The sequence below is a fragment of the Xenopus laevis genome, chromosome 2L (genome assembly GCF_017654675.1).
Source record: "Xenopus laevis strain J_2021 chromosome 2L, Xenopus_laevis_v10.1, whole genome shotgun sequence".
NCBI classification, from domain to species: domain Eukaryota; kingdom Metazoa; phylum Chordata; class Amphibia; order Anura; family Pipidae; genus Xenopus; species Xenopus laevis.
This window is the reverse complement of record NC_054373.1, coordinates 179,528,234-179,551,265: the sequence shown is the minus strand read 5'-3', so window position 1 is coordinate 179,551,265 and position 23,032 is coordinate 179,528,234. Positions and strand designations below refer to the sequence as shown.

Below are 23,032 nucleotides of genomic sequence, written 5' to 3'. Positions count from 1 at the left end.
TGGGGCAGGAGTGTGACAATCACGTGGCTTGAGCAGTGGGGCTCGTTTATAAATGCTGGGCGGTAACCCATAGCAACCAATCAGATGATTCATTGCTTTCAGTGTTGGACCTGCGGCTGACTGTAACAATCTCATCACTGATTGGTTGCTATGGGTTACTGCCCAGTGTTTATAAATGAGTCTCTTCCCCTCCCATTGTGAGAATCCCCCTATCTTGTATAATGTTCTACACAGGGTAGGGGGTTGTGTTGAGGCATAATTTCACCTCTAATGCTGAATAAACAACATGCACGTGGGATAATATGAGGAATATCTTCCACATTGTCATTTAAGCTTTTCATAATTCCTTTAGAAAATGTCAGGGCGGGAGCAAGAAACATGGCAACAAACCTGGGGATCTATCTGGAAACATTTCACTTCACCCAATGGGAATGTCATAGAAATTCAGTAGCGAGTTAAGAAATAATATGGGAGGTCTTCCTGTTGTTCACGTGTAACGGGAGAGATCGGCGACATTTATTAGACTGTAATGAAAAGGGGAAGGAATTCTGCTGTGTATGTTCTATAGAAGTAGCTTACTAGTGTCTTACAGTGGGGAGTCCTCAGTCAATTGGACCCTAAAAGCATGTGTAAAGGTGGCCATACACGGGCCGCTAAAAGCTGCTGACAGACCGAGTCGGCAGCTTATTGGCCCGTGTATGGGGGGCCCCGACGGGCTTCCCCGATCGAGATCTGGCCGAAAGTCGGCCAGATTTCGATCGGATGGGACTAAAAATCCCGTCGGATCGCGGACGCATCTGTTCGTTGATTCGGTCCCACGATCCGACCGCCCGTTTGCGTTCGCTAGGATCCGATTGTTGGGCCCTAGGGCCCACGATCGGATCAGCCCGATATTGCCCACCTCAAAACAAGCAGATCTCTCCATGTATGGCCACCTTAAGTTGTATGTATGGAAATTAGCCAATGTCATGGCCTTGTGTGTGTTCTGGGAATTTGGGCAAAGATATAAGAGTTTTATTGTCTAAAATATCTCCTAATGTTGTAACTGCTTCCCTATGGGATCTGTCCCTGAATTCCTACATAAGGAATCTTCTCTCAATCTCTTCAAGAGAAAACCAAGGGGCACATTTACTAAGCTCGAGTGAAGGAATAGAATAAAAAAAAAACTTCAAATTTCGAATGTTTTTTTGTTTGGTTACTTCGACCATCGAATTGGCTACTTCGACCTTCGACTACGACTTTGACTTGAAATCGAACGATTCAGACTAAAAATCGTTTGACCATTCGACCATTCGATAGTTGAAATATTGTCTCTTTAAAGAAAACTTCGACCCCCTACTTCGCCACCTAAAACCTACCGATTTTTCGTTCGATCAAACTAATTGCGGTAAATCCTTCGACTTCGATATTCGAAGGATTTACCTTCGGCACACAGGGTCAGTGCAAGCAAGCTGCCTTGCGTGTTTATTGCAAAGTGATAGTAAAACAGGGCCAAGATTTAAAAAGAGTGTTGCTGGATTTGGCTGCTACATGCTAGACATCCTAAAGGAATAAACGAAGAATTTAATATGGCCTGCTTTTTATAATATTTATCTTGACTCTATTCTCTTCCAGATGAATGCTATATAGTTCCCTTCTATATCAGGGACAGCTTCCTTTTGCCCCCCGTTCGAAGAGTGAATACACTATATTTTTATTGTATTAAGTGTAAATGCTATTTTGTACTATGTCTGTTTTATATCTCTGATTGGTTCACTTTAATGCACTGGGTAAATTAACTTCTTTCTATTAATGCATTTTAATCCTTTATATCTGCAAGTTTCATGGTTTTATGATGTATTAACTATTTATGAATCCAGACTATTTTCACTAATTTTACACAGGATCACTGACGCACTGAGGATGCGCTCCTTTGGATGATCCCCCATTGGTGGATGGACTTTAATTGACTTCATTTGCATATCAATTGCTTTATATTCACCCTTTGCACTGTGTTCTTTATGCTTGAGAAAGGGGCGTGACCCCGAAACTTTGCACTTCGCAATAAACCCGCAAGGCAGCTTGTTTGCACTGACTCTATGTGTCTTGGGATTTTTTCTGCTATACTGCTTGTGAGGCGGCCGTTCCTCTACCTTTGTGCACCAGGTATCGTCTTGATATTCATCAGAGGGTGTGCGGGAGCCAAAGTTGATTTACTTTTGCAGCACTAAAACATGTCTAGTCCTGTGCCTACTGACTATGTGCCTGTATGTTATCCACCCATCAACTTAGACTGTTAGCTCTATGGGGCAGGGACCTCCTTCCCACTGTGTCTCTTACCACATAGCACTTAAGCTCTTTGTCCTGATATGATTTCGTATATATTTATTATATCTTTTGTCTTCCCCGTGTATAATATAATGTTTCAGTAACTAATTATGGCATAAAATGAATCGCAACATATATGACAAATATTAAATGGTAACATAGAATAAAAGTAATAGCAACATATTTACTGAAGTGTATATCTGCCTATAATGGAAAAAGAGTAACCAATCGGTATTAAGTTGCATGTTTTTTTTATGAATGAACTGTTTATGAAATGGACACATTGTTTCACCGAATTGGACACGCTATTTCACTTGTACAACAGTGGCACCCAGTGGTGAGTCTTTTAACTGCATCAAAGTTTATACCAATGAGATAATTGTTTGAAAGTTTTCTTTCCACTGCTGACGACAAATTGGAGGGTATTTAATTCTGCACTTATTTACATGCTAATTGTCCTTGAGAAAGGCCCTAATGTGGGCCGAAACGTTGGATAGGCATAAATAAACACATTTATTGTTCACAGAAATGGAGTGCTGGTCCTTCAATTAACACACACACACACACACATATATATATATATGTTTTGTACTTTTATGCACTGTACAGCGATGCGGCTCCTTAACAGCACTTTACAAATAAAGTTATACATAAATACATACATACACCAAGTCAAGGCCAATATATGAAATGTAGTAGGTAGTGCAGGTGAGCAAAGTGAGAATGAGCCCATAGTGGTGTATATGGGCTAGTAAATAAGAAGCCAATTTCCTTGCCAGGAACGATGATGCGTCCATTAAACCAGAGGGAGTGGATTGGAATCTCTCAGCTGACAAAGGGGACTGTGAGCTGGAGGTTCTAGGCATTGTAAGATTAGTGATTGAAAGAACATGTTCAGCTCTTCAGCATCTGGGACCAACCAACAATTCACATGGGACAGTTTTGCTGCTGAGTAATACAACTGTGGGGTTTATACAAATGGCCTGCAGATGTCACTGTGCTCAAGACTTATACTGTGCATACTTTCTATACAGCTTGTGGTGAGTTGCTTACTGTTGTGTAATGGCTGCATGAACCTGCTAATAAAGCACTGTTATACTCTACTCATCCTCGGCTACCCAAATCATAAATTGCCAATGAGATGTCTCTTCTACCTCTGCAGCAGCCTGCACCTTTTCTTCCAAACCTTGGTGAGCCTACCATACCTTTTACTGCTTGGATCCGTATGTTTGAAAACTACATTATTGCTGCTGACCAAGGGGAGATTTCTGCTGCTAGAAAGCTTTACTTATTCACTGCCTGGGAGCAGAGGGACTGCGTATATTCTATACATTACCATTACCTGAGGAGACTTATGAAACTGCACTTACTGCTATAAAGAACTTTTTCAAGCCAAGATTAACAATATAAATTCTGCCAACGTGGACAGCGTGATGGCGAATCCACAGAACAATTTGTAGCAGCTTTGAGAGAGCTGGTTGTTACCTGTGAGTTTGGTAATCTAACAGATGAATTGCTAAGAGACCAAATAGTGGAAAAAACAACCTCACCTCGCATTAGAGAGAGACTGCTCCTAGAGCAGGATTTAACCCTTGCAAAGGCTATTACAGTTGCTAGCCAAATTGAAACAGCAGTGGCAGAGGCTAAAACTCTCAGTCAGGGAACTGCTGGGAATGTACAGACTGTGAATTCAGCACTGTGGCCTAATAATGCACAGTCACAGGCAAAATACAGTGCTAAGGAAAGGGATTCACCTACACTGCAAAACAGTGCAGCAAAGATAAATAGAAAAAACTGCTTTTGCTGTGGTTCAACACAACACACTGCAAATCATGTTACATGTCCTGCAAAAACTAAACGGTGCTGCACATGCACAAAGTAGAACATTTTGCTAAGATCTGCTGTAATTCTGCTAAAGATGTTCATGAAGTAACTGCTTCAAATGTTACAGTATTAAGTGTGGATAAAGCTGCTACATTTATTCCAGACAAGTTTATATACACTGTCAGTGTCAGTACTGCTTCTGCTGACAAGGGACACTCCATTAACCTGATGATTGATACAGGTTCAGCTGTTTCTATATAACCAATATATATTTTCTTGAAATACTTTGCAAAAGATCCGCTTGTTGCACCTGCCCTGAAACTGGTCAGTTACTTAAAGGATCCAATCCCTGTGCTTGGTTGCTTGCCAGTGACTGTACAGTTTGAATCAAATACTGCAAAATGTGACTTTTACATTATGAATAAGGGAACTGCTATACTTGGAAGGGATCTCTTTGCCGCATTAAACCTACAATTAGTTGATGGTCTCATTACTACAGCACCAGTGCCTGCCACACAGCCTGTGTCTAAAATTTCACCACAAAGCAACACTTCTCTGGGTTGTGCAAAGAACCTTGTACACAAAGTTAAGTTGAGACCAGATGTAAAACCAGTACGCCAGAAATTAAGACAATTGCCCTATGACAAAACAGCTATCACACATACACCACCACTTCAGCCGGTACCATTTCCTTATTCAGAATGGGAAAAACTTGCTATTGATATTGTGGGTCCTTTTGCAGATGCTCCTTTAGATTGTAAATATGCTATAACCTTGATGAACTATTACAGTAAATGGCCTGAAAATCATCTCATATAACATCAGCTACAGTAATAACATTTCTGTCTAGTCTTCAGCAGAGAAGGTAATCCAAAGGAGTTAATATCAGACAATGGCCCACAGTTTGTCTCATCTGAGTTTGAATCGTTTCTGAGAGAGAGGAATATTGTGCATCGGAAAACTTCAGTGTGTTACCCACAAGCAAATGGAGAAATCGAGCGATTCAACAGAAGTCTGAAAGAAGAACTACAGACAGCAAATCTTACTGGGAAATCTTGGAAAGTATTTACAACAGAGTTCCTACATAACTACAGAGCAACGCTCCATGCAACAACCCAATCATCTGAATTATTACATGGCAGACAGATGCGCACTAAGTTACATGTTGCAGACATCAAACTTCCACAAAATACTGTGCCTACAAAATCGTCTCATGCTGACATTTTCAAAAGTCAACAAGCCAAATGTAAGGCTTATACTGACAGAAAACATGGTGCCAGAGAAGTGCACTTTCAGCCTGGATCTTTAGTCAGAATTAAGAAACCAGGAATACTGAAACAAGGACAATTTAAATTTACTATACCACTTGAAGTGAGACGCCAGCGAGGACCAAACACATAGGAACGGTCTGATGGACGCATATGGAATGCAAGTCATCTTGCTCCTGTTAGATATGACTTTGGAGAAGCTCCATTTGATGAAGGACTTTTCCCTACTCCTGATGCTAACTGCAATAGGCCTGAAGACAGTAAACCTTTAAGGTGTACTGAGAAAATCAGAAAACTACCTGCATGGTCCAAAGATTATGTGATGTGATTAATGCATAATATGCTTTAAAATGAATACTGTTTAATTGTTGCTGTTTATTACATTTGCCCAAATGCTTTCCTACTATAGGGGGAATATGTGGTGTTTATACAAATGGCCTGCAGGTGTCACTGTGCACATGAGTTATACTGGGTACATAGTACTTTCTATACTGCTTAAGAGTAATAGAGTTGGAAGTTACTGAAGTGTAATGGCTGCATGAACCTGCTAATAAAGCACTGTTATACTCTACTCATCCTCGGCTACCAAAACATAACATAAATTATTTTTCTTAATATTATTATTATTATTAGTATATAAGAAATACTTTTTTTTTTTTTGAAAATAATCTTTATTCAATTCTCAAGAAAATACAGAAGGCAAAAAAAAGCAGCAGAAAGAATAAAAAAGTTTGACAGTTGGCAATATGACAATTTCCAACAAAATGCAATATAAACAAAGATATACATTACAATAGTACAGAGTCAGCATATCAAGTCAACATCGCCATAATAGAACAGTTGCCTTAAGAAACTTCCTGTGCCATGGAAGGAAGAAGGAAAACAAGGGACAGTAAAGATAGAAAAAAAGAGAAAGGCAAGGAAGAAAAAGAAAAGAAACAAAATATTGTCTCAACTCTTACAGCGAACTATCTCAAAGTAGTAACATCCATGGTGGTATTCATTATATAGGCATGATATAGGTAAGGTGGTATTTAGGTTAAGGGCTGTACTTTCTAGTAACGGGCGACAGGGCTGACGGGTCCCAGATCCCATGAAAAGTATGAATCTCATCACTAGCCATCATGGTAAGCTTCTCCATCACCATATAACCATCTATTCTGGACTTAACTAAAGGTATATCAAGAGTAGGCGTTTTCCATGCTTTAGCTATAATTTGTTTGGCGGCCGAAAAAATACGGCATATCAATTTTTTCACATATTTATTACATCCTGTGATTCTGCCGTGAAGCAGTGTCACTGCAGGAAGTTTAGTTAAAGTGAGCCCTGTGATGCTAGTGATCATGGTATAAATACGTGTCCAATATCTAGTTGCTTTGGGACAGGACCACCATACATGTAGGTAGGATCCTACCTGTCCACAACCCCGAAAACAGGTGGGAGATGTAGCAGGATACCATTTAGAAATTTTTTCAGGGACTAGGTACCAAAGTGACATAACCTTTTGAGATGTTTCTTGAATCAAGATGCTGGGGGAACATTTTGTTATATCCAGAAACCTATCTAACCAATCTTCCTCCTCCAAAGTGACATGAAGCTCCCGTTCCCATTGCCTAATGTATAGTAAGTCCTTTAATGGCTGTTGATGAGCTAACTGATCATAGATTCTGGAGATGGCACCCTTATATGGGATTGAATGTAGGCACAATCGTTCAAACATAGTGGGGGGAGGTAAAGAGCGAGATTCATTTCCTATTATGGAGAGGAAATAATGTCTCATCTGGGCATACCGGAATATCTCGGAGGGAGGCATGTGATATTTGGCTTTCAAAGTGTGGACATCTATAAACTTGTGATTTGGGGTCAGTTGGGCTATTGTGGACAAATTGTTCATATGCCACCACTGAAAAGTCGCCCCTGCCTGACCAGGAGGAAACTCAGAGTTTTGTAACATAGACAGGGCTGGGCGGTAATATGAGTCCGGATACTCCTCCATAGCGACAGGGAGTGGGTCACTGTGGGGGGTAGTGTGAGTTTTGCGTTCCCTTTGGTCCAGATGAGATTACTAAGTAACAGATTGCCAACCTGCGATTGTTCTATATCTATCCAAAGAGGAGAGTGATAGGTGACATGCCATTCCGACATCTGGCCCAATTGCGCTGCGATATAATACATTCGGAAATTTGGGCCCCCCAGTCCTCCCCTACGTCTACTCTGATAAGTCACACTTGCCTTCATCCTAGCTCTTTTACTCCCCCAGATACATTTCTGACAAGAGGATTGGAGTTTAGCTAGGGTTGTCATAGGACGGCTTACTGGTAGTGTGCGGAAAAGATACAGCAACTGTGGAAGAATCGACATATTTAAGGCATGAATTTTACCCAGCCAAGACAGTTTCATTGATTCCCATGTCCGAAGTGTAGAGAATATTTTTTTAAATACCTTAGGGTAATTAGCAATAGAAATAGTATTGTAATCCGAAGTTAACAGTATGCCTAAATATTTGATAGTCTTGGGCTGCCATTGGAACTCGAAGTTCAGTTCTAGTATTTTTTGAACATGAGCAGGGAGATTAATGTTCAATGCTTCTGACTTCTGTGAGTTAACTTTCAAACCCGAAATAAAGCCGAAATCAGCTAGGATTTTATATAAGTGCGGGAGTGAGGTCATTGGTTCAGTAAGTAACAGCATTATGTCGTCTGCATATAACACACACTTATGGGTTTTGTCCCCAATTTGCAGACCAAAGATATCTTTATGTAAACGGACATGGATCGCAAGAGGCTCTATAACCAGGGCAAACAGTAGGCGTGAAAGCAGGCACCCCTGACGGGTACCCCTTTGTATTACAAATTTTTCCGAAAGGAATCCCAGATGTCGGACGCAGGCTCTAGGTGTGTGATACAATGCCTTAAGTACATGGAGGAATTCTAAGGGATAAGAAATACTTTTATTAGTTGCTCAAGTAACTGAAAAGATTGTTTTAGCAGAGTCATTGTAGTAGAGAAATTACATTTATTCCCCTAGGAGATGTGACTGAAATACTTTGGGACAGTATTCTGCCTCGTTTTATTTATGTCCCACTGATTTTTCTGGGCTGAATTCACCTGAAATCTGCAAACTGTCTGTACTATGGACCAACCACTACCTGAGCTGCTAAGGAATAAGGATTGGGTTGAATCAAGGGTAACTGGAGCAGATGGAGCAGAACTTGTTGCTACATGTAAGATCTTCACATGTGCAAAGCAAGTCCTATGTCTGGGGGGAAATGTGGGAAGAAATAAGAGGTAGTGAGGGAATCTCTGTGTTTGTGTCACGGTCGGTACCCAACACCAGAACAAATGCCAAGCACCCTGGTCTCGGCTCGTGCTTCTCCTGTAGTGTGACCGCCTTTGGCCTCGGGAGGAGCCCTCAGCTACTTGGATGCCACCAGGACTTAAACGAGAGGTGCAAGGCTAGAGGTTCTGGATAAGCAGAGGGGCACGACTGTTAGCAAAGTCTTTGGGCAGAAGGTCGTGGTACAAGGTGTTAAACGGAATCTTAGTCGGAACTGCCCGGGTCGAGGCAGGCAGAAAGTGAGCATAAACAAACCAGGCCGGGTCTGGGCAGGCAGCGTTCAAAGCGAGGTCAGGCAGGCAAGGGTCAAAACCAGGAGATCAATCAGAGGGATAGAGGTAGTCGAAATTCAGGCAATGGATCAGGATACAGAGGTCAGAATCGTCAGGAACAGGCAGGGGTCACACCAGGAACAAACCTATAACGGGCAATGAGAATCTGCATAATGGCCCTTTAAATATTTTCAAATTTCGCCCAATTGCGCGCTGACGTCTACACGCCAGCGAGCATACGCCAATTTACACAGCAGAGGCGCGCCGCGCACCCGTAACAAACCGGCTCAGGAGGAAGCAGACGCGGCGGGTGTCCCCGCTGAGGGGGACACAGGCAGGCGTCCCTGCCGTCCCCCCACTGGACCACCAGGGTAAGCCATTACAGTTTGTCACTGGCTTTTATCTCATTAAGTAAAGAATTTGTATTTGTATTAAAGGTTTTTGTGATTTAATAAATCTCAAATTTTTAGTGCTTTTGTTTAGGAGAATTGTATAAAAAAACAAAATTTGACTATTAGTAAATGGGCCCCTGTGTGTGCTCTCATTTTATGTTTTTACAGTATCACATGACCTCACCCTGTCTTCTAGAAATGTAGCAGCACATTAACATTGTGAGGATGAACAGCTGGGGGTAATTAATCAACTGTTTTTCATTGTAATCATTCACTGTGTAATTGTGAGTTAATGGTGACACTTAGGGGCAGATTTATTAATCGAATAATTGAAAATTAGAATTCCGAGATTTATCAAACCTAAGCCCTTTAAAAATTAAAATTTGCCTGTGCGAGTTCATGTATAAGTCAATGGGAGAGGTCCAGTGGCCATTTTTAAGCTGTAAGTAGCCTTCCTGACATTTTGATTTGAGTTTAGTTGAATATGAATTTGAAGTAGAGAATATCCCATTAACAACCACCCTCTGTACCTGATCCTGTAGCCAGTTTCCTATCCATGTGCAAACGACTTAATTATGTCCAACAGACCTTAGTTTAGAAAGCAGTCGTTTGTGGGGCACAGTATCAAACGCTTTGGCAAAATCCAAATAGATCACATCTACTGCCCCCCCACTGTCCAGCATCTTACTTAGCTCATCATAAAAAGAAATCAAATTAGTCTGACATGACCTATCCTTCATAAATGAATATAGAAAGCTGGTATAGTTACCCTTTAGGATGTATTCTTATAGGTATCTTGAACCCCTGCTTCCATCCAAAGCAAAATCCAGTAATGCAAACAAGTATGGGGAAAGAATACCAACAGGCGCATAAACTGCTGCACAGGTGCCTTTATTCACGTCGGCAGGGGTCACAAAAGGAATCAGGAAACAGACAAAATCGCAGAACAGAAGCACCAGGAACTCAATACAGATGAACCTATAACGGGCAATTGTATATTGGCACTTTAAAATACTTAAACTTTCGCGCCATTGCGCCTATAAATGCAGAGGAGGCACGCCGTGCGTGCCATAGTTACCGGCACATACTGGAGCAGCAGGACTGCATGGCGGGCATCCCCGCCGCACCACTGGACCACCGGGGAGGTAAGTTGTTACAGCCATTCACTAGGACAACATTTTGAATGTGATGCCTTCAAATAATTTGCCCACCACAGATGTTAAATTTACTGGCCTATAATTGCCAGGCTGAGATCGTAATCCCTTTTTAAATATTGGAATGAAATCAGCTTTTCTTGAATCCATAGGTACCATACCAGATGAAAGTGAATCTGAGAAAATCAGAAATAGGGGCCGGTCTAAAACTGAACAAAGCTCTCTTAATCCCTGGGGGTGTATGCCATCAGGCCCTGGTGCCTTGTTTAAATTAATTTCTATCTAAGCTTTATAACTCATATCCTGAGTCAGCCACTGACTAGCTTGAGCTAACAAGAGGTGGAGTCAGATTTTGATTGACAGTACATTGTGGGTCTGTGCTCCATGTACCTCAGTGATGTATTACAAGTAACCATCCATCCAAAAACTGACAGATACAAAGCTGCAGACAGAGAGACGGGTGCTGATAGTGGGAGAGACAGATGTGATTATTTCAGGAAGGGAACCACATTTTAATAAATTAATTCTACATACAAATGTCCTTAGTTCCATAACATGAAGCTGGTTTGTTTCTGTTATAGTTTCCCATTAACATTCACAATGAGGTTTGACTAAATAAGTTCCATAGAATTATTGTGAATGAATTATGACTGGGGGATGAAATGGAACAATGGGGTCCATGAGTGAGGAATTTACATGGGGGGACAGTTTATAGTTTGGGATATTAAAATACACAATGGTTAAAGTACATGAAGTAGCACCATGTGCCATGGTCTTGAGGCAGCATTTTACATATTTGGGGGGTTTATGCTCCCCTTTCAGATTCAGAAATTGGTGTGCCCCCCTTAGCCCATAACAAAATTACAGACACATGAAACCATTGCTATAATAATCATGTCATGCACATTAAAAAAGCAAATAAATGTTTATTCCTAAATCTTACTGCAAATGTGCTTCATGCTAAGCCCCCCAACCACTGCTCTGGGATCCTCTGGTGTGGCCACTGCCTCAAAGGTTTAAACTGCTGGGGGGCCAGTGGTGTAATGGCCATGCACACACCTTGAGACTATGGGGGGACCAGATGATTGTGAGGATCAGCTGTTTGGTTCCAACTCCCCCACTCCCAGTGCCAAGATAGTGAGAAGCCTGGCCCCTTGTCATTGTGTAGCTGAGGGTGAACCACTCCCATCAAGGATTTTTTTCTGGGGGTCTAACCCCTAACCACAATGGAGGAGTGTTCTACTGGCTGAATAACAAGGTTTTCAGAATGACTCCAGCTGATGTAGAATTATCACTACTAGATACTATACATCATGGCACAATGAAATGTTCTGAGTTCCAGTAATTTAATTTGAAGAGACTTATTGTGGCCCTGGGTAACTGCCCTTCTCCCACCAGAGGGCGCCATCATGTACTTTCCTGACCAGACAAGAAAATACCACAGTTGCTTTTTTTGCCACTGACATATCTTTATTGCAGAGATCATCAAATAATACACTGATATGAAATACCAAGGTTATTATATAAGAAACCAAGGTTATTGGGTGTGATTAAAACGATAAAAAGGATGTGATACAAGAAGGCTATGATAATAAGATTATTATATGAGATACCAGACTATTGATATCTTGACAAACTGGCAATCTGGGCAGCTAAGTGGCAAATGAGATTCAATGTTGATAAATGTGAAGTCATGTACCTGGGATGTAAAAATATCCACTTATACCCTTAATGGGACTGCACTAGGCAAATCCATTATGGAAAAGGACCTTGGAGTCCTTGTAGATGATAAACTTGGCTGTAGCAAGCAATGCCAGTCAGCAGCATCAAGGGCAAATAAGGTCTTGAGTTGTATTAAATGGGGCATAGAGTCACAGAGGAGGGGTCATTCTTCCACTGTATAGAGCACTTGTAAGGCCCCATCTAGAATATGCCGTACAGATTTGGTCTCCATCACTCAAACAGGACATTATTGTATTAGAGAGGGTACAGAGAAGGACAACTAAGCTGGTGAAAGGTATTGAAAATCTTAGCTATGAGGAAAGACTGGCCAAATTGGGGATGTTCACACTGGAGAAGAGGTGCTTAAGGGGTGATGTGATAACAGGACCGCCATCAGAAATCGCAGGGCCCATACGACAAAATTTCCTGGGCCCCCTGGGCTGCACCCACCGCAAGCCCCACCTACAGGTCCGCCCTCCCCACCGCACAGGTCCGCCCCCCACCACACAGTAAAAAAACAAAAAAAATATTGGTGGCTAGGGTTCCCACATGTTAATAAAAATAAAAAGATATTGGTGGTCAGGGCCCCCCATAAAAAGAATTTGTGGCCAAGGCCCCCCCATTAAAAAATATTGGTGGCTAGGACCCCACACACTTCCACCCACTTCATATAATTTGTCAGTGACAAGACACAACAGTCCCCTCTCCCCCCACTATACACTGGGGGTCTTACACCCACTAACTTATGGGGGGCAGGGTTATAGAAGTCAAGGATCCCCCAGTCATGTAGCCATAATTACAAAGGAGAAGAAGGCTCTTTTTCTATTCAGTAATGGTCACACTGCCCTCCCCCCGTACCCAGAATGCAGCATGGAGGGGTTCAGTGAATGTGGCAATGAAGGTGTGTAAGTGTCTGATTGGCTCACTCAGCTCATAGAAGGACAAACGCCCCGCCTCATAGTCCAAAAACACTCGGATTTGCTTAATGGGCCCAGATCTGTCTGGGCAAGATAAACTGGTTTCTTTTGTATCATGTGCCATTGAAATTGAATATTCATGTCTGAAATTCCTAATGATTCTTCTGTGAGCCACCAGCACCCAGGACTTGTTATTATTCCCAATCAGTGAATTGTCTCCTCTCCTCTCTATACTGGGATAGGCCACCCCTACCCGCAAGTTCCCTGCTTTACTGCAATCTACATCCCAGTAATGTCGCCCTGAGGGAAAACTCTTGGTGCTTAATACCTGAGTACAAGTCTGAAATGTCATTGATGTCTCATGTTGATCTTTGTTGTTTAGGCACTGTGCTGCTGTTTTACTGTTAGTTGAAATCTTTAAAGAACAATGAGCCGTGTTATCATCCAGGAGCAGGAATTGGTTCTCCTGGGGGCAGTAGCTTCTCTTTATTTCACTGACTTTTCCTTCCAAGCTCTGTATTATTATCTCTGAGATCAGAACCACATCCAGATCTTCTACTGGTGGGACCTTTCTATCATCTCTCTCTCTGGTCTTATTATCTGCCCCCTCAGAATCATCCTCCTCCTCATTATCTGCCCCACAAAATTCAGCTCCATGTGATTCCCGTTCCTGTAGGACAGTGAGTGGATCTGCCATGTTGCACAGCTCCTCAATGTGACGGATCTTCCTGGACAGCTCGTCCTTCTTTATTTCCAGCTGGTGGATCAGATCAGTGAGTGGGAGTGACAGCTTCTCTTTCTGGCTGGAGATATCACTCAGGAGTCGCTTCTCTAGGGCTTCCAGATGTTCCTTGATGTCTCTAAACAGGGCAGTGACTCTCTCGGTCTCACCAGCTGATTTTTCTGCCACTTCTCTCCTGCGCTCCTGCAGTCTCTGTGCTCCTCTCTCAGTCTCCTCTCTCTCTGGCCTCAGTTTCTTCAGAACTTTCCTCACTTTCTCTTTCTTCTTCTCAGAGGCCTCACTCAGCAGCTCCACCCTGTGGCCCCTGTGCTCCCCAATCCGACAGCAGGACTCACAGACACAGATGGAGTCCCTGAGGCAGTAATAATGGAGGGGTTCATCATGTTGGGGGCATTTCCTCTCCCCAAAAGAACTTGTGGGGGCAGTTAAGATGTGCTTCTGTGATTGGCTGTGCCCCTTCAGGTGGGTATCACACAGAGAAGCCTCACACTGGAGACAGGATTTCGCAGCAGGTACAGGAGAGAGGACACAGTAGGTGCAGAAGATCTCGGTACATTCAGGTTCTGGGTGAATAGTCAGGAGTCGCTTTGCTATGTTCCCCAGAGTTCTGTTCCTGGGCAGGGCAGGGCGCTCCTTATACTCCTCTCTGCATTCAGGGCAGGAATAAGCCCCAGATCCCTCCTGGGTGTCCCATGTTCTCCCAATACAGCCCTGGCAGAAGTTGTGCCCACACGGCAGAGTTACAGGGTCAGTATAAAGGATCAGACAGATGGAGCAGCTCAGCTCGTCTCTCAGATCTGCAGTCGCCATCACTGAAATCAGGAACAGGAATCGAAACTCACTTTGTGTCTCTAATAGACTCGCCCTTGTTCTAACCCCTCCCACTGGGCTTTGTCTCCCTTTTATTAACCCTATGGCTCCAGTTTACAGGAAACAATGCCTTGTGTATATTGGATCCTCCACTGCTGAATATTTTCTTTATGTTCATATAATGAGGAGCGTATCTGTATGTTGTGCCCTGGTGCTGCTGTAGAATAAATAACGATTATTATAAATAAGCAGCACTCATGGGACAGACTAAAAACTATTTTATTGGACTGGTTTGTTTCGGTCCTGCTCAGGGAACATTTCATCAGGACATGGAAACAGATCCCATATCCCCCAACCCTCTATATACCCCCCAGTGTGGAGTAATGTCACCCACATTCTGATGTAATAACACACAAAATATTATCAGCATTAGAGATGTCGCGAACTGTTCGCCGGCGAACTTGTTCGCGCGAACATCGGGTGTTCGCGCTCGCCGGAAGTTCGCGAACGTCGCGCGACGTTCGCCATTTTGGGTTCGCCATTGTTGGCGCTTTTTTTGCCCTCTCACCCCAGACCAGCAGGTACATGGCAGCCAATCAGGAAGCTCTCCCCTGGACCACTCCCCTTCCCTATAAAAACCGAAGCCCTGCAGCGTTTTTTCACTCTGCCTGTGTGTGCTGAAGAGATAGTGTAGGGAGAGAGCTGCTGCCTGTTAGTGATTTCAGGGACAGTTGAAAGTTTGCTGGCTAGTAATCGTTTTGATACTGCTCTGTTATTGGAGGGACAGAAGTCTGCAGGGTTTGAGGGACATTTTAGCTTAGGTAGCTTTGCTGGCTAGTAATCTACCTTCTACTGCAGTGCTCTGTATGTAGCTGCAGTGGGCAGCTGTCCTGCTTCTGATCTCATCTGCTGACTGCTGCAATAACAGTAGTCCTTGTAAGGACTGCTTTTATTTATTTTTTTGTTGTTTTACTACTACTACTACTACTACTACTATAAGAGCCCAGTGCTATTAGTCTAGCAGTGTTGGGGAGTGGGACTGGTGTGCTAATCTGCTGCTCCTAGTAGTTCAGCAGCACCAACTTTAATTTTTTTTTTTTAATATTCATTTTTTTTTTATTTTACTTTTTTTTATTTTACTACCGCTGTAGTAGTGTATAAGTTGACCTTTTAGGCATTATTTGCCCTGTAGGCATTATTTGCACACTGTTTTCTTCAAACCCGCCATCGAGCTGTGTGACCTTGTTCCCATTCTGTCTAAATATCCATAATATTACCGTCTCCAGAAAAAACACCGGAGTCACTTTTTTCAAGCAGCATTCATATATTTTACGTAATCCGTATCCACCGCTGTAGTAGTGTATACGTTGGCCTTGTAGGCATTATTTGCACACTGTTTTCTTCAACCCGCCATCGAGCTGTGTGACCTTGTTCCCATTCTGTCTAAATATCCATAATATTACCGTCTCCAGAAAAAACACCGGAGTCACTTTTTTCAAGCAGCATTCACATATTTTACGTAATCCGTATCCACCGCTGTAGTAGTGTATACGTTGGCCTTGTAGGCATTATTTGCACACTGTTTTCTTCAACCCGCCATCGAGCTGTGTGACCTTGTTCCCATTCTGTCTAAATATCCATAATATTACCGTCTCCAGAAAAAACACCGGAGTCACTTTTTTCAAGCAGCCATAATATATTTTACGTAATCCGTATCCACCGCTGTAGTAGTGTATACGTTGGGCCTTGTAGGCATTATTTGCACACTGTTTTCTTCAACCCGCCATCGAGCTGTGTGACCTTGTTCCCATTCTGTCTAAATATCCATAATATTACCGTCTCCAGAAAAAACACCGGAGTCACTTTTTTCAAGCAGCCATAATATATTTTACGTAATCCGTATCCACCGCTGTAGTAGTGTATACGTTGGCCTTGTAGGCATTATTTGCACACTGTTTTCTTCAACCCGCCATCGAGCTGTGTGACCTTGTTCCCATTCTGTCTAAATATCCATAATATTACCGTCTCCAGAAAAAACACCGGAGTCACTTTTTTCAAGCAGCCATAATATATTTTACGTAATCCGTATCCACCGCTGTAGTAGTGTATACGTTGGCCTTGTAGGCATTATTTGCACACTGTTTTCTTCAACCCGCCATCGAGCTGTGTGACCTTGTTCCCATTCTGTCTAAATATCCATAATATTACCGTCTCCAGAAAAAACACCGGAGTCACTTTTTTCAAGCAGCATTCATATATTTTACGTAATCCGTATCCACCGCTGTAGTAGTGTATACGTTGGCCTTGTAGGCATTATTTGCACACTGTTTTCTTCAACCCGCCATCGAGCTGTGTGACCTTGTTCCCATTCTGTCTAAATATCCATAATATTACCGTCTCCAGAAAAAACACCGGAGTCACTTTTTTCAAGCAGCCATAATATATTTTACGTAATCCGTATCCACCGCTGTAGTAGTGTATACGTTGGCCTTGTAGGCATTATTTGCACACTGTTTTCTTCAACCCGCCATCGAGCTGTGTGACCTTGTTCCCATTCTGTCTAAATATCCATAATATTACCGTCTCCAGAAAAAACACCGGAGTCACTTTTTTCAAGCAGCATTCATATATTTTACGTAATCCGTATCCACCGCTGTAGTAGTGTATACGTTGGCCTTGTAGGCATTATTTGCACACTGTTTTCTTCAACCCGCCATCGAGCTGTGTGACCTTGTTCCCATTCTGTCTAAATATCCATAATATTACCGTCTCCAGAAAAAACACCGGAGTCACTTTTTTCAAGCAGCATTCATATATTTTACGTAATCCGTATCCACCGCTGTAGTAGTGTATACGTTGGCCTTGTAGGCATTATTTGCACACTGTTTTCTTCAACCCGCCATCGAGCTGTGTGACCTTGTTCCCATTCTGTCTAAATATCCATAATATTACCGTCTCCAGAAAAAACACCGGAGTCACTTTTTCAAGCAGCATTCATATATTTTACGTAATCCGTATCCACCGCTGTAGTAGTGTATACGTTGGCCTTGTAGGCATTATTTGCACACTGTTTTCTTCAACCCGCCATCGAGCTGTGTGAGCTTGTTCACATTTTGTCTAAATATTGATAATATTATCGTCTCTAGAAAAACCACTTGAGTTACTTTTTTTCAAGCAGCATTCATATATTTTACGTAATCCGTATCCACCGCTGTAGTAGTGTATACGTTGACTTTGTAGGCATTATTTGCACAGTGTTTTCTTCAACCCGCCATCTAGCTGTGTGTATTATCGTTTCCAGAAAAACCAACTGAGTTTTTGTTGTTGTTGTTGTTTTTTTAAAAATAATGCCAGGCAAAGGCAGGCCGCCACGCAGAGGCCGTGCTAGGGGCCGTGCTGCTATGCAATCCTGTGGCCCTAGCAAATTGCCCAGTTTTTAAAAAGCCAATGACCCTGAACTCCCAAAATGCTGAAGAGGTAGTTGACTGGCTTACACAGCACACCCCATCCTCTACCGTTTCTAACTTTACCACAACATCCTCCTCATCCTCCACTGCTATGGCCACCCACGTAACACTTCCTCCACCACCGGTGCCCCTTCTTCACTGGGGTCAGAGGAGTTATTTTCCAATGAGTTTCTTGAACTGAGTAATGCGCAACCATTATTGCCAGAAGAAGATGAAGGAGATGAGGACCTTACACCAGATTTAATTCTGGCAGAGAACACGATAGAGATGGACATAATGAGTGATGAGGAGGAGGTCCCCGCTGCTGCTTCCTTCTGTGATGTGTCAGAAGAAATTGATGCATCTGAGGAGAATGATGATGAGGAGATTGATGTTTTGTGGGTGCCTAGTAGAAGAGAGCAAGAGGAGGGTAGTTCAGATGGAGAGACGGAGAGTCAGAGAGGCAGTAGGAGAATAAGACTTAGAAGAAGCAGGGAGGACAGCCCGCAGGGATCAGTAGGGCAACAACATGTATCGGCACCTGTGTTCAGCCGGCCAACGCACCCGCCATTGCCGCCAATACCGCCAACTCCGCCAACTTCTACTGTTACCGCCAGATCGCACACTTCCAAAAAGTCAGCAAACAGAGGCCAGAACAGAGGCCTCTGTTCTGAGGCCAGAAAAAATATGCCATATAAATGCTGAAAATAGTCATTTTTTGCCATACGTTGACTCAACGTATATGGCAAAAAATGACTATTTTCAGCATTTACGTGACATATTTTTTCTGGCAACTGTGCTTCAGTGGCTGCAACCAAAAAAACTGGGCAAACAATGTCTACAAGGTCAACGTATGGCGAAAAATTACTATTTTCAGCATTTATATGGCATATTTTTTCTGGCAACTGTGCTTCAGTGGCTGCGTCCAAAAAAACTGGGCAAACAATGTCTACAAGGTCAACGTATGGCGAAAAATTACTATTTTCAGCATTTATATGGCATATTTTTTCTGGCAACTGTGCTTCAGTGGCTGCGTCCAAAAAAACTGGGCAAACAATGCCTACAAGGTCAACGTATGGCAGTTGTTTAAAGAGAACAGTAGATTACTAGCCAGCAAAGCTACCTAAGCTAAAATGTCCCTCAAATCCCTGCAGACTTCTGTCCCTCCAATACAGAGCAGTATCAAGCAGATTACTAGCCAGCAAACTTACTATCATCTGTCCCTGAAATCACTAACAGCTCTCCCCCTACACTATCTCTTCCAAGCACACACAGGCAGATTTTTCAGATACATTTTTGCCCTTGATCCCCCTCTGGCATGCCACTGTCCAGGTCGTTGCACCCTTTAAACAACTTTAAAATCATTTTTCTGGCCAGAAATGTCTTTTCTAGATGTTAAAGTTCGCCTTCCCATTGAAGTCTATGGGGTTCGCGAACCGTTCGCGAACCGCTCGCATTTTTGCGCAAGTTCGCGAATATGTTCGCGAACTTTTTTTCCGACGTTCGCTACATCCCTAATCAGCATGTGAGACAAATAACATCTCATCACCTGTAGAAAATAACTTAATGAGCCCCAAAACATAAAATTGCATTTCTTAGTAACTGCACAAAAGAGACAAGAGATGTTACATGAATGTATAACAAACACAGGTTACAGAATAAAATAACGGGTCACAGGGCTCTGCTCACAAGAGCTTACAATTTAAAGGTGATTTAAGCGGTTAAATGGGTGGTTTACCTTTAAGGTAACTTTTAGTATGTTATAGAATGGTCGATTCCTAGTAACTTTTCAATTGGCCTTCATTATTTTTTTAAATTTTTTTTACAGTTCTTCCAATTATTTGGCTTATTGTTAAGCCTTTTTCCAGCTCTTAAATAGAGGTCACCCATCCCGGCAGCCAAAAAAGTATTGCTCCGTGAGGCTATAATTTGTTACTTTTTTTTTACCTCATTTTTCTATTCAGGACTCTCCAATTTATATTTCAGTCCACCGCTGTTGCTAGTAATCCAATAGTTGCTAAAATGCAAAACTGGACCAAAAAATTATTGAACAAACAAATTATGTAACAAAAAGAAAAATAATTCCAAAACCACAAAAAAGAAGACCCGCTATACATTTTCTCAGAATATCACTTTTTACATCATACCTAAAGTTAATGAAAGTTGACCTATTCTTTAGTTCCCCTACTAGTTCAGAAAGCCCCTGTAGCTGTAACCTACGGCCAGAGTTGGGGGGCTGTTCCCATAGGCGCAGGGGTAGTGTGAGTTAGGTGGGTAGTAGTTCCCCAGTTGGTTTTCACTAAATGTAGGGAGTCAGGGAAGTCATATGTGTAACCCCTTGAGGAAGCCTCGAACATTGGGAGACAATACCTGTGATGTGTGTGTAAAGCCCCAGAGAACAACTTTAGGATAACTTTAGTATGTTATAGAATAGCCAATTCTTTTCAATTGGTCTTCATTATTTTTTTGATAAACAAATAACCACCAACAATAAAAAATGAAGAAAAAAAACCCCAAATTGTCTCAAGATATCACTTTCTACATCATACTAAAAATTAATTTAAAGGTGAACAACCCCTTTAAGAAGCAGTGACCCTTAAATTGGTTCAATCAGAGCGTCATAAGTGTAATTGTGTTCTGCCTGAGAGCAGCTGGATTTGGCCAATACAGCCATGAGAGGGTTACACTAAATAATAAGAATAGAGTAAGAGAGTTACAGTTCACCCTCCCATGTGATTCCAATGTGCTCACAATCATAGCCCCAAATCCAAGCTGGTAAAGAAAGACAAGAGAAGAGAGAGGAAGAAGAGGGTAAGAGCAGTAAGAGAAGGCACAAGGATCCAAGCTCATGTCCATAGAATAAGTCAGAGGAGGATGCTCGGAGTGCCAGAGACTAGTGATGCACCAAATTCAGGATTCAGTTCGGGATTTGGCCTTTTTCAGCAGGATTCGGATTCGGCCGAATCCTTCTGCCCAGCCGAACCGAATCTGAATCGTAATTTGCATATGCAAATTAGGGTTGGGGAGTGAAACTGTGTGATTTTTTGGCACAAAACAAGGAAGTAAAATTTTTTCTCCTTCCCACCCCTAATTTGCATATGCAAATTAGGATTCGGTTCGGTATTTGGCTGAATCTTTCACGGAGGATTCGTGGGTTCGGCCAAATCCAAAATAGTGGATTCAGTGCATCCCTACCAGAGACAGACAGAGGAGTAAATGAGAGGGTAGAGAGTGCTTGCTCTGGGCACAGAGACAGACAGAGAAGTGAATAAGAGGGACAAGAGTGCTTGCTCTGGGCACAGAGATAGACAGTTGCCACTAGAACATGAGTGTCATGGTCCGGCATGTGACTAACTGAGTTCTGATCAGCAGCAGGTAAGTATTATTCTCATATTATTCTTATTAAAAACTTGTTTATTATAATCACATAAATCATATATAATATACTGCTGTGTACTATTACTTTAAATACAATCTTTCTAACAACCAGAAGTTACATCACGTCATCATGACCTGAGCTTTGGAACGTACCATTGATAACAATTGTATCTATGTTTGAGCAAATACCACTGTTTGAACAAATCTTTGATCAAGGATGAGCTGTTACTATGCATAACTAGGTGAACGGTCAATTCATCTCTAATGTTGTTGACGCTAAATAATCTCTTCTAATTGGTCAATATGGGAAACCACCCGAATCCACAATAAAATGTAACCATTAACTAATTCTAGTTCATAGTCCATAAATAAAGAATCTGTTCATATCTAAGACAGGACAGAACAAAGAGACTCGTGGTCTGCGTCTGTTCTCTTGCATGCAATTCTCTTCCTGCAGCTGATAATCCCTTTGTACTCAAAGGTTTCTACTCTAAAGGAAAACTATACCTCCAAAATGAACACTTAAGCAGTAGATAGTTTATATCATATTAAGTTGCATATTAAAGAATCTTACCAAACTGGCCTATATATTTAAAGTGGACCAGTCGCCCAGACACAAAAATCGGTATAATATAGTAATTTTCAAATTAAACATGAAATCCAATTTCTATTTTTTATTAAAGCATTCATAGCTGCTTTAAGCTCAATTAAAAATCTCAGCTGTCAATCAAATATTGTCTGCCCCTCCTCTATGCCTAGGCAATTACTTTCCCTTTCCATTCAGCACTTCCTAGATGTCACTGCTTTCCCCACATTCCCCCATTCTCTTCACCGTTTAATTGTGTAGCCAGGGCATGTGAATGGACATCGGGTCCCCCATTCTGGGGCACAAACAAGATTCTGAGATAATGCAAGGCTCGTCTTAATAACAGTGTTCACAAAATGGCTCCTGCCTGCTTGCTATAATTATGAATTCCAAGACTGAAGGAAACAAGATTCAAATAATTTATATAGTGTCATTAAAGTTCCTTTTGCTTGACTAATGTGATAAAATAGGATTTTGAATAATTTTTTTTGGGTGACGGGTCCCCTTTAAGTAAATATTGCCCTTTTACATCTCTTGTCTTGAGCACCAGTTCGTGATGGTCTGTGTGCTGTCTCAGAGATCACCTGACCAGAAATACTGCAACTCTAACTGTAACAGGAAGAGGTCACCTGTCCAGAAATGCTCTCACTGTAACAGGAAGTGATCACCTAACCAGGAATACTGCAGCTCTAACTGTAACAGGAAGAGATCACCTGACCAGAAATACTGCAGCTCTCACTGTAACAGGTAGAGATCACCTGACCAGAAATACTGCTACTCTCACTGTAACAGGAAGAGATCACCTAAGCAGAAATACTGCAGCTCTAACTATAACAGGAAGGGATCATCTGAGCAGAAATACTGCAGCTCTCACTGTA

The 23,032-nt window shown here is 42.1% G+C and overlaps 1 protein-coding gene across 1 annotated transcript; it reads right to left on the bottom strand.

Annotated features, from left to right (window-relative positions):
- Nucleotides 1–12,819: 12,819 nt before the first annotated feature.
- Nucleotides 12,820–14,782, bottom strand: LOC108708765 (E3 ubiquitin-protein ligase TRIM7). The gene has a single exon (XM_018247795.2). It carries the CDS (start codon nt 14,742–14,744, stop codon nt 13,098–13,100), a length of 1,647 nt encoding a protein of 548 aa, XP_018103284.1. The 5' UTR covers nt 14,745–14,782; the 3' UTR covers nt 12,820–13,097.
- Between the last annotated feature and the right edge of the window lie 8,250 nt (nt 14,783–23,032).

Excerpts from the sequence above, each read along its gene's own strand:
- LOC108708765 (XM_018247795.2), bottom strand. The coding sequence starts at position 14,744 with ATGGCGACTGCAGATCTGAGAGACGAGCTGAGCTGCTCCATCTGTCTG.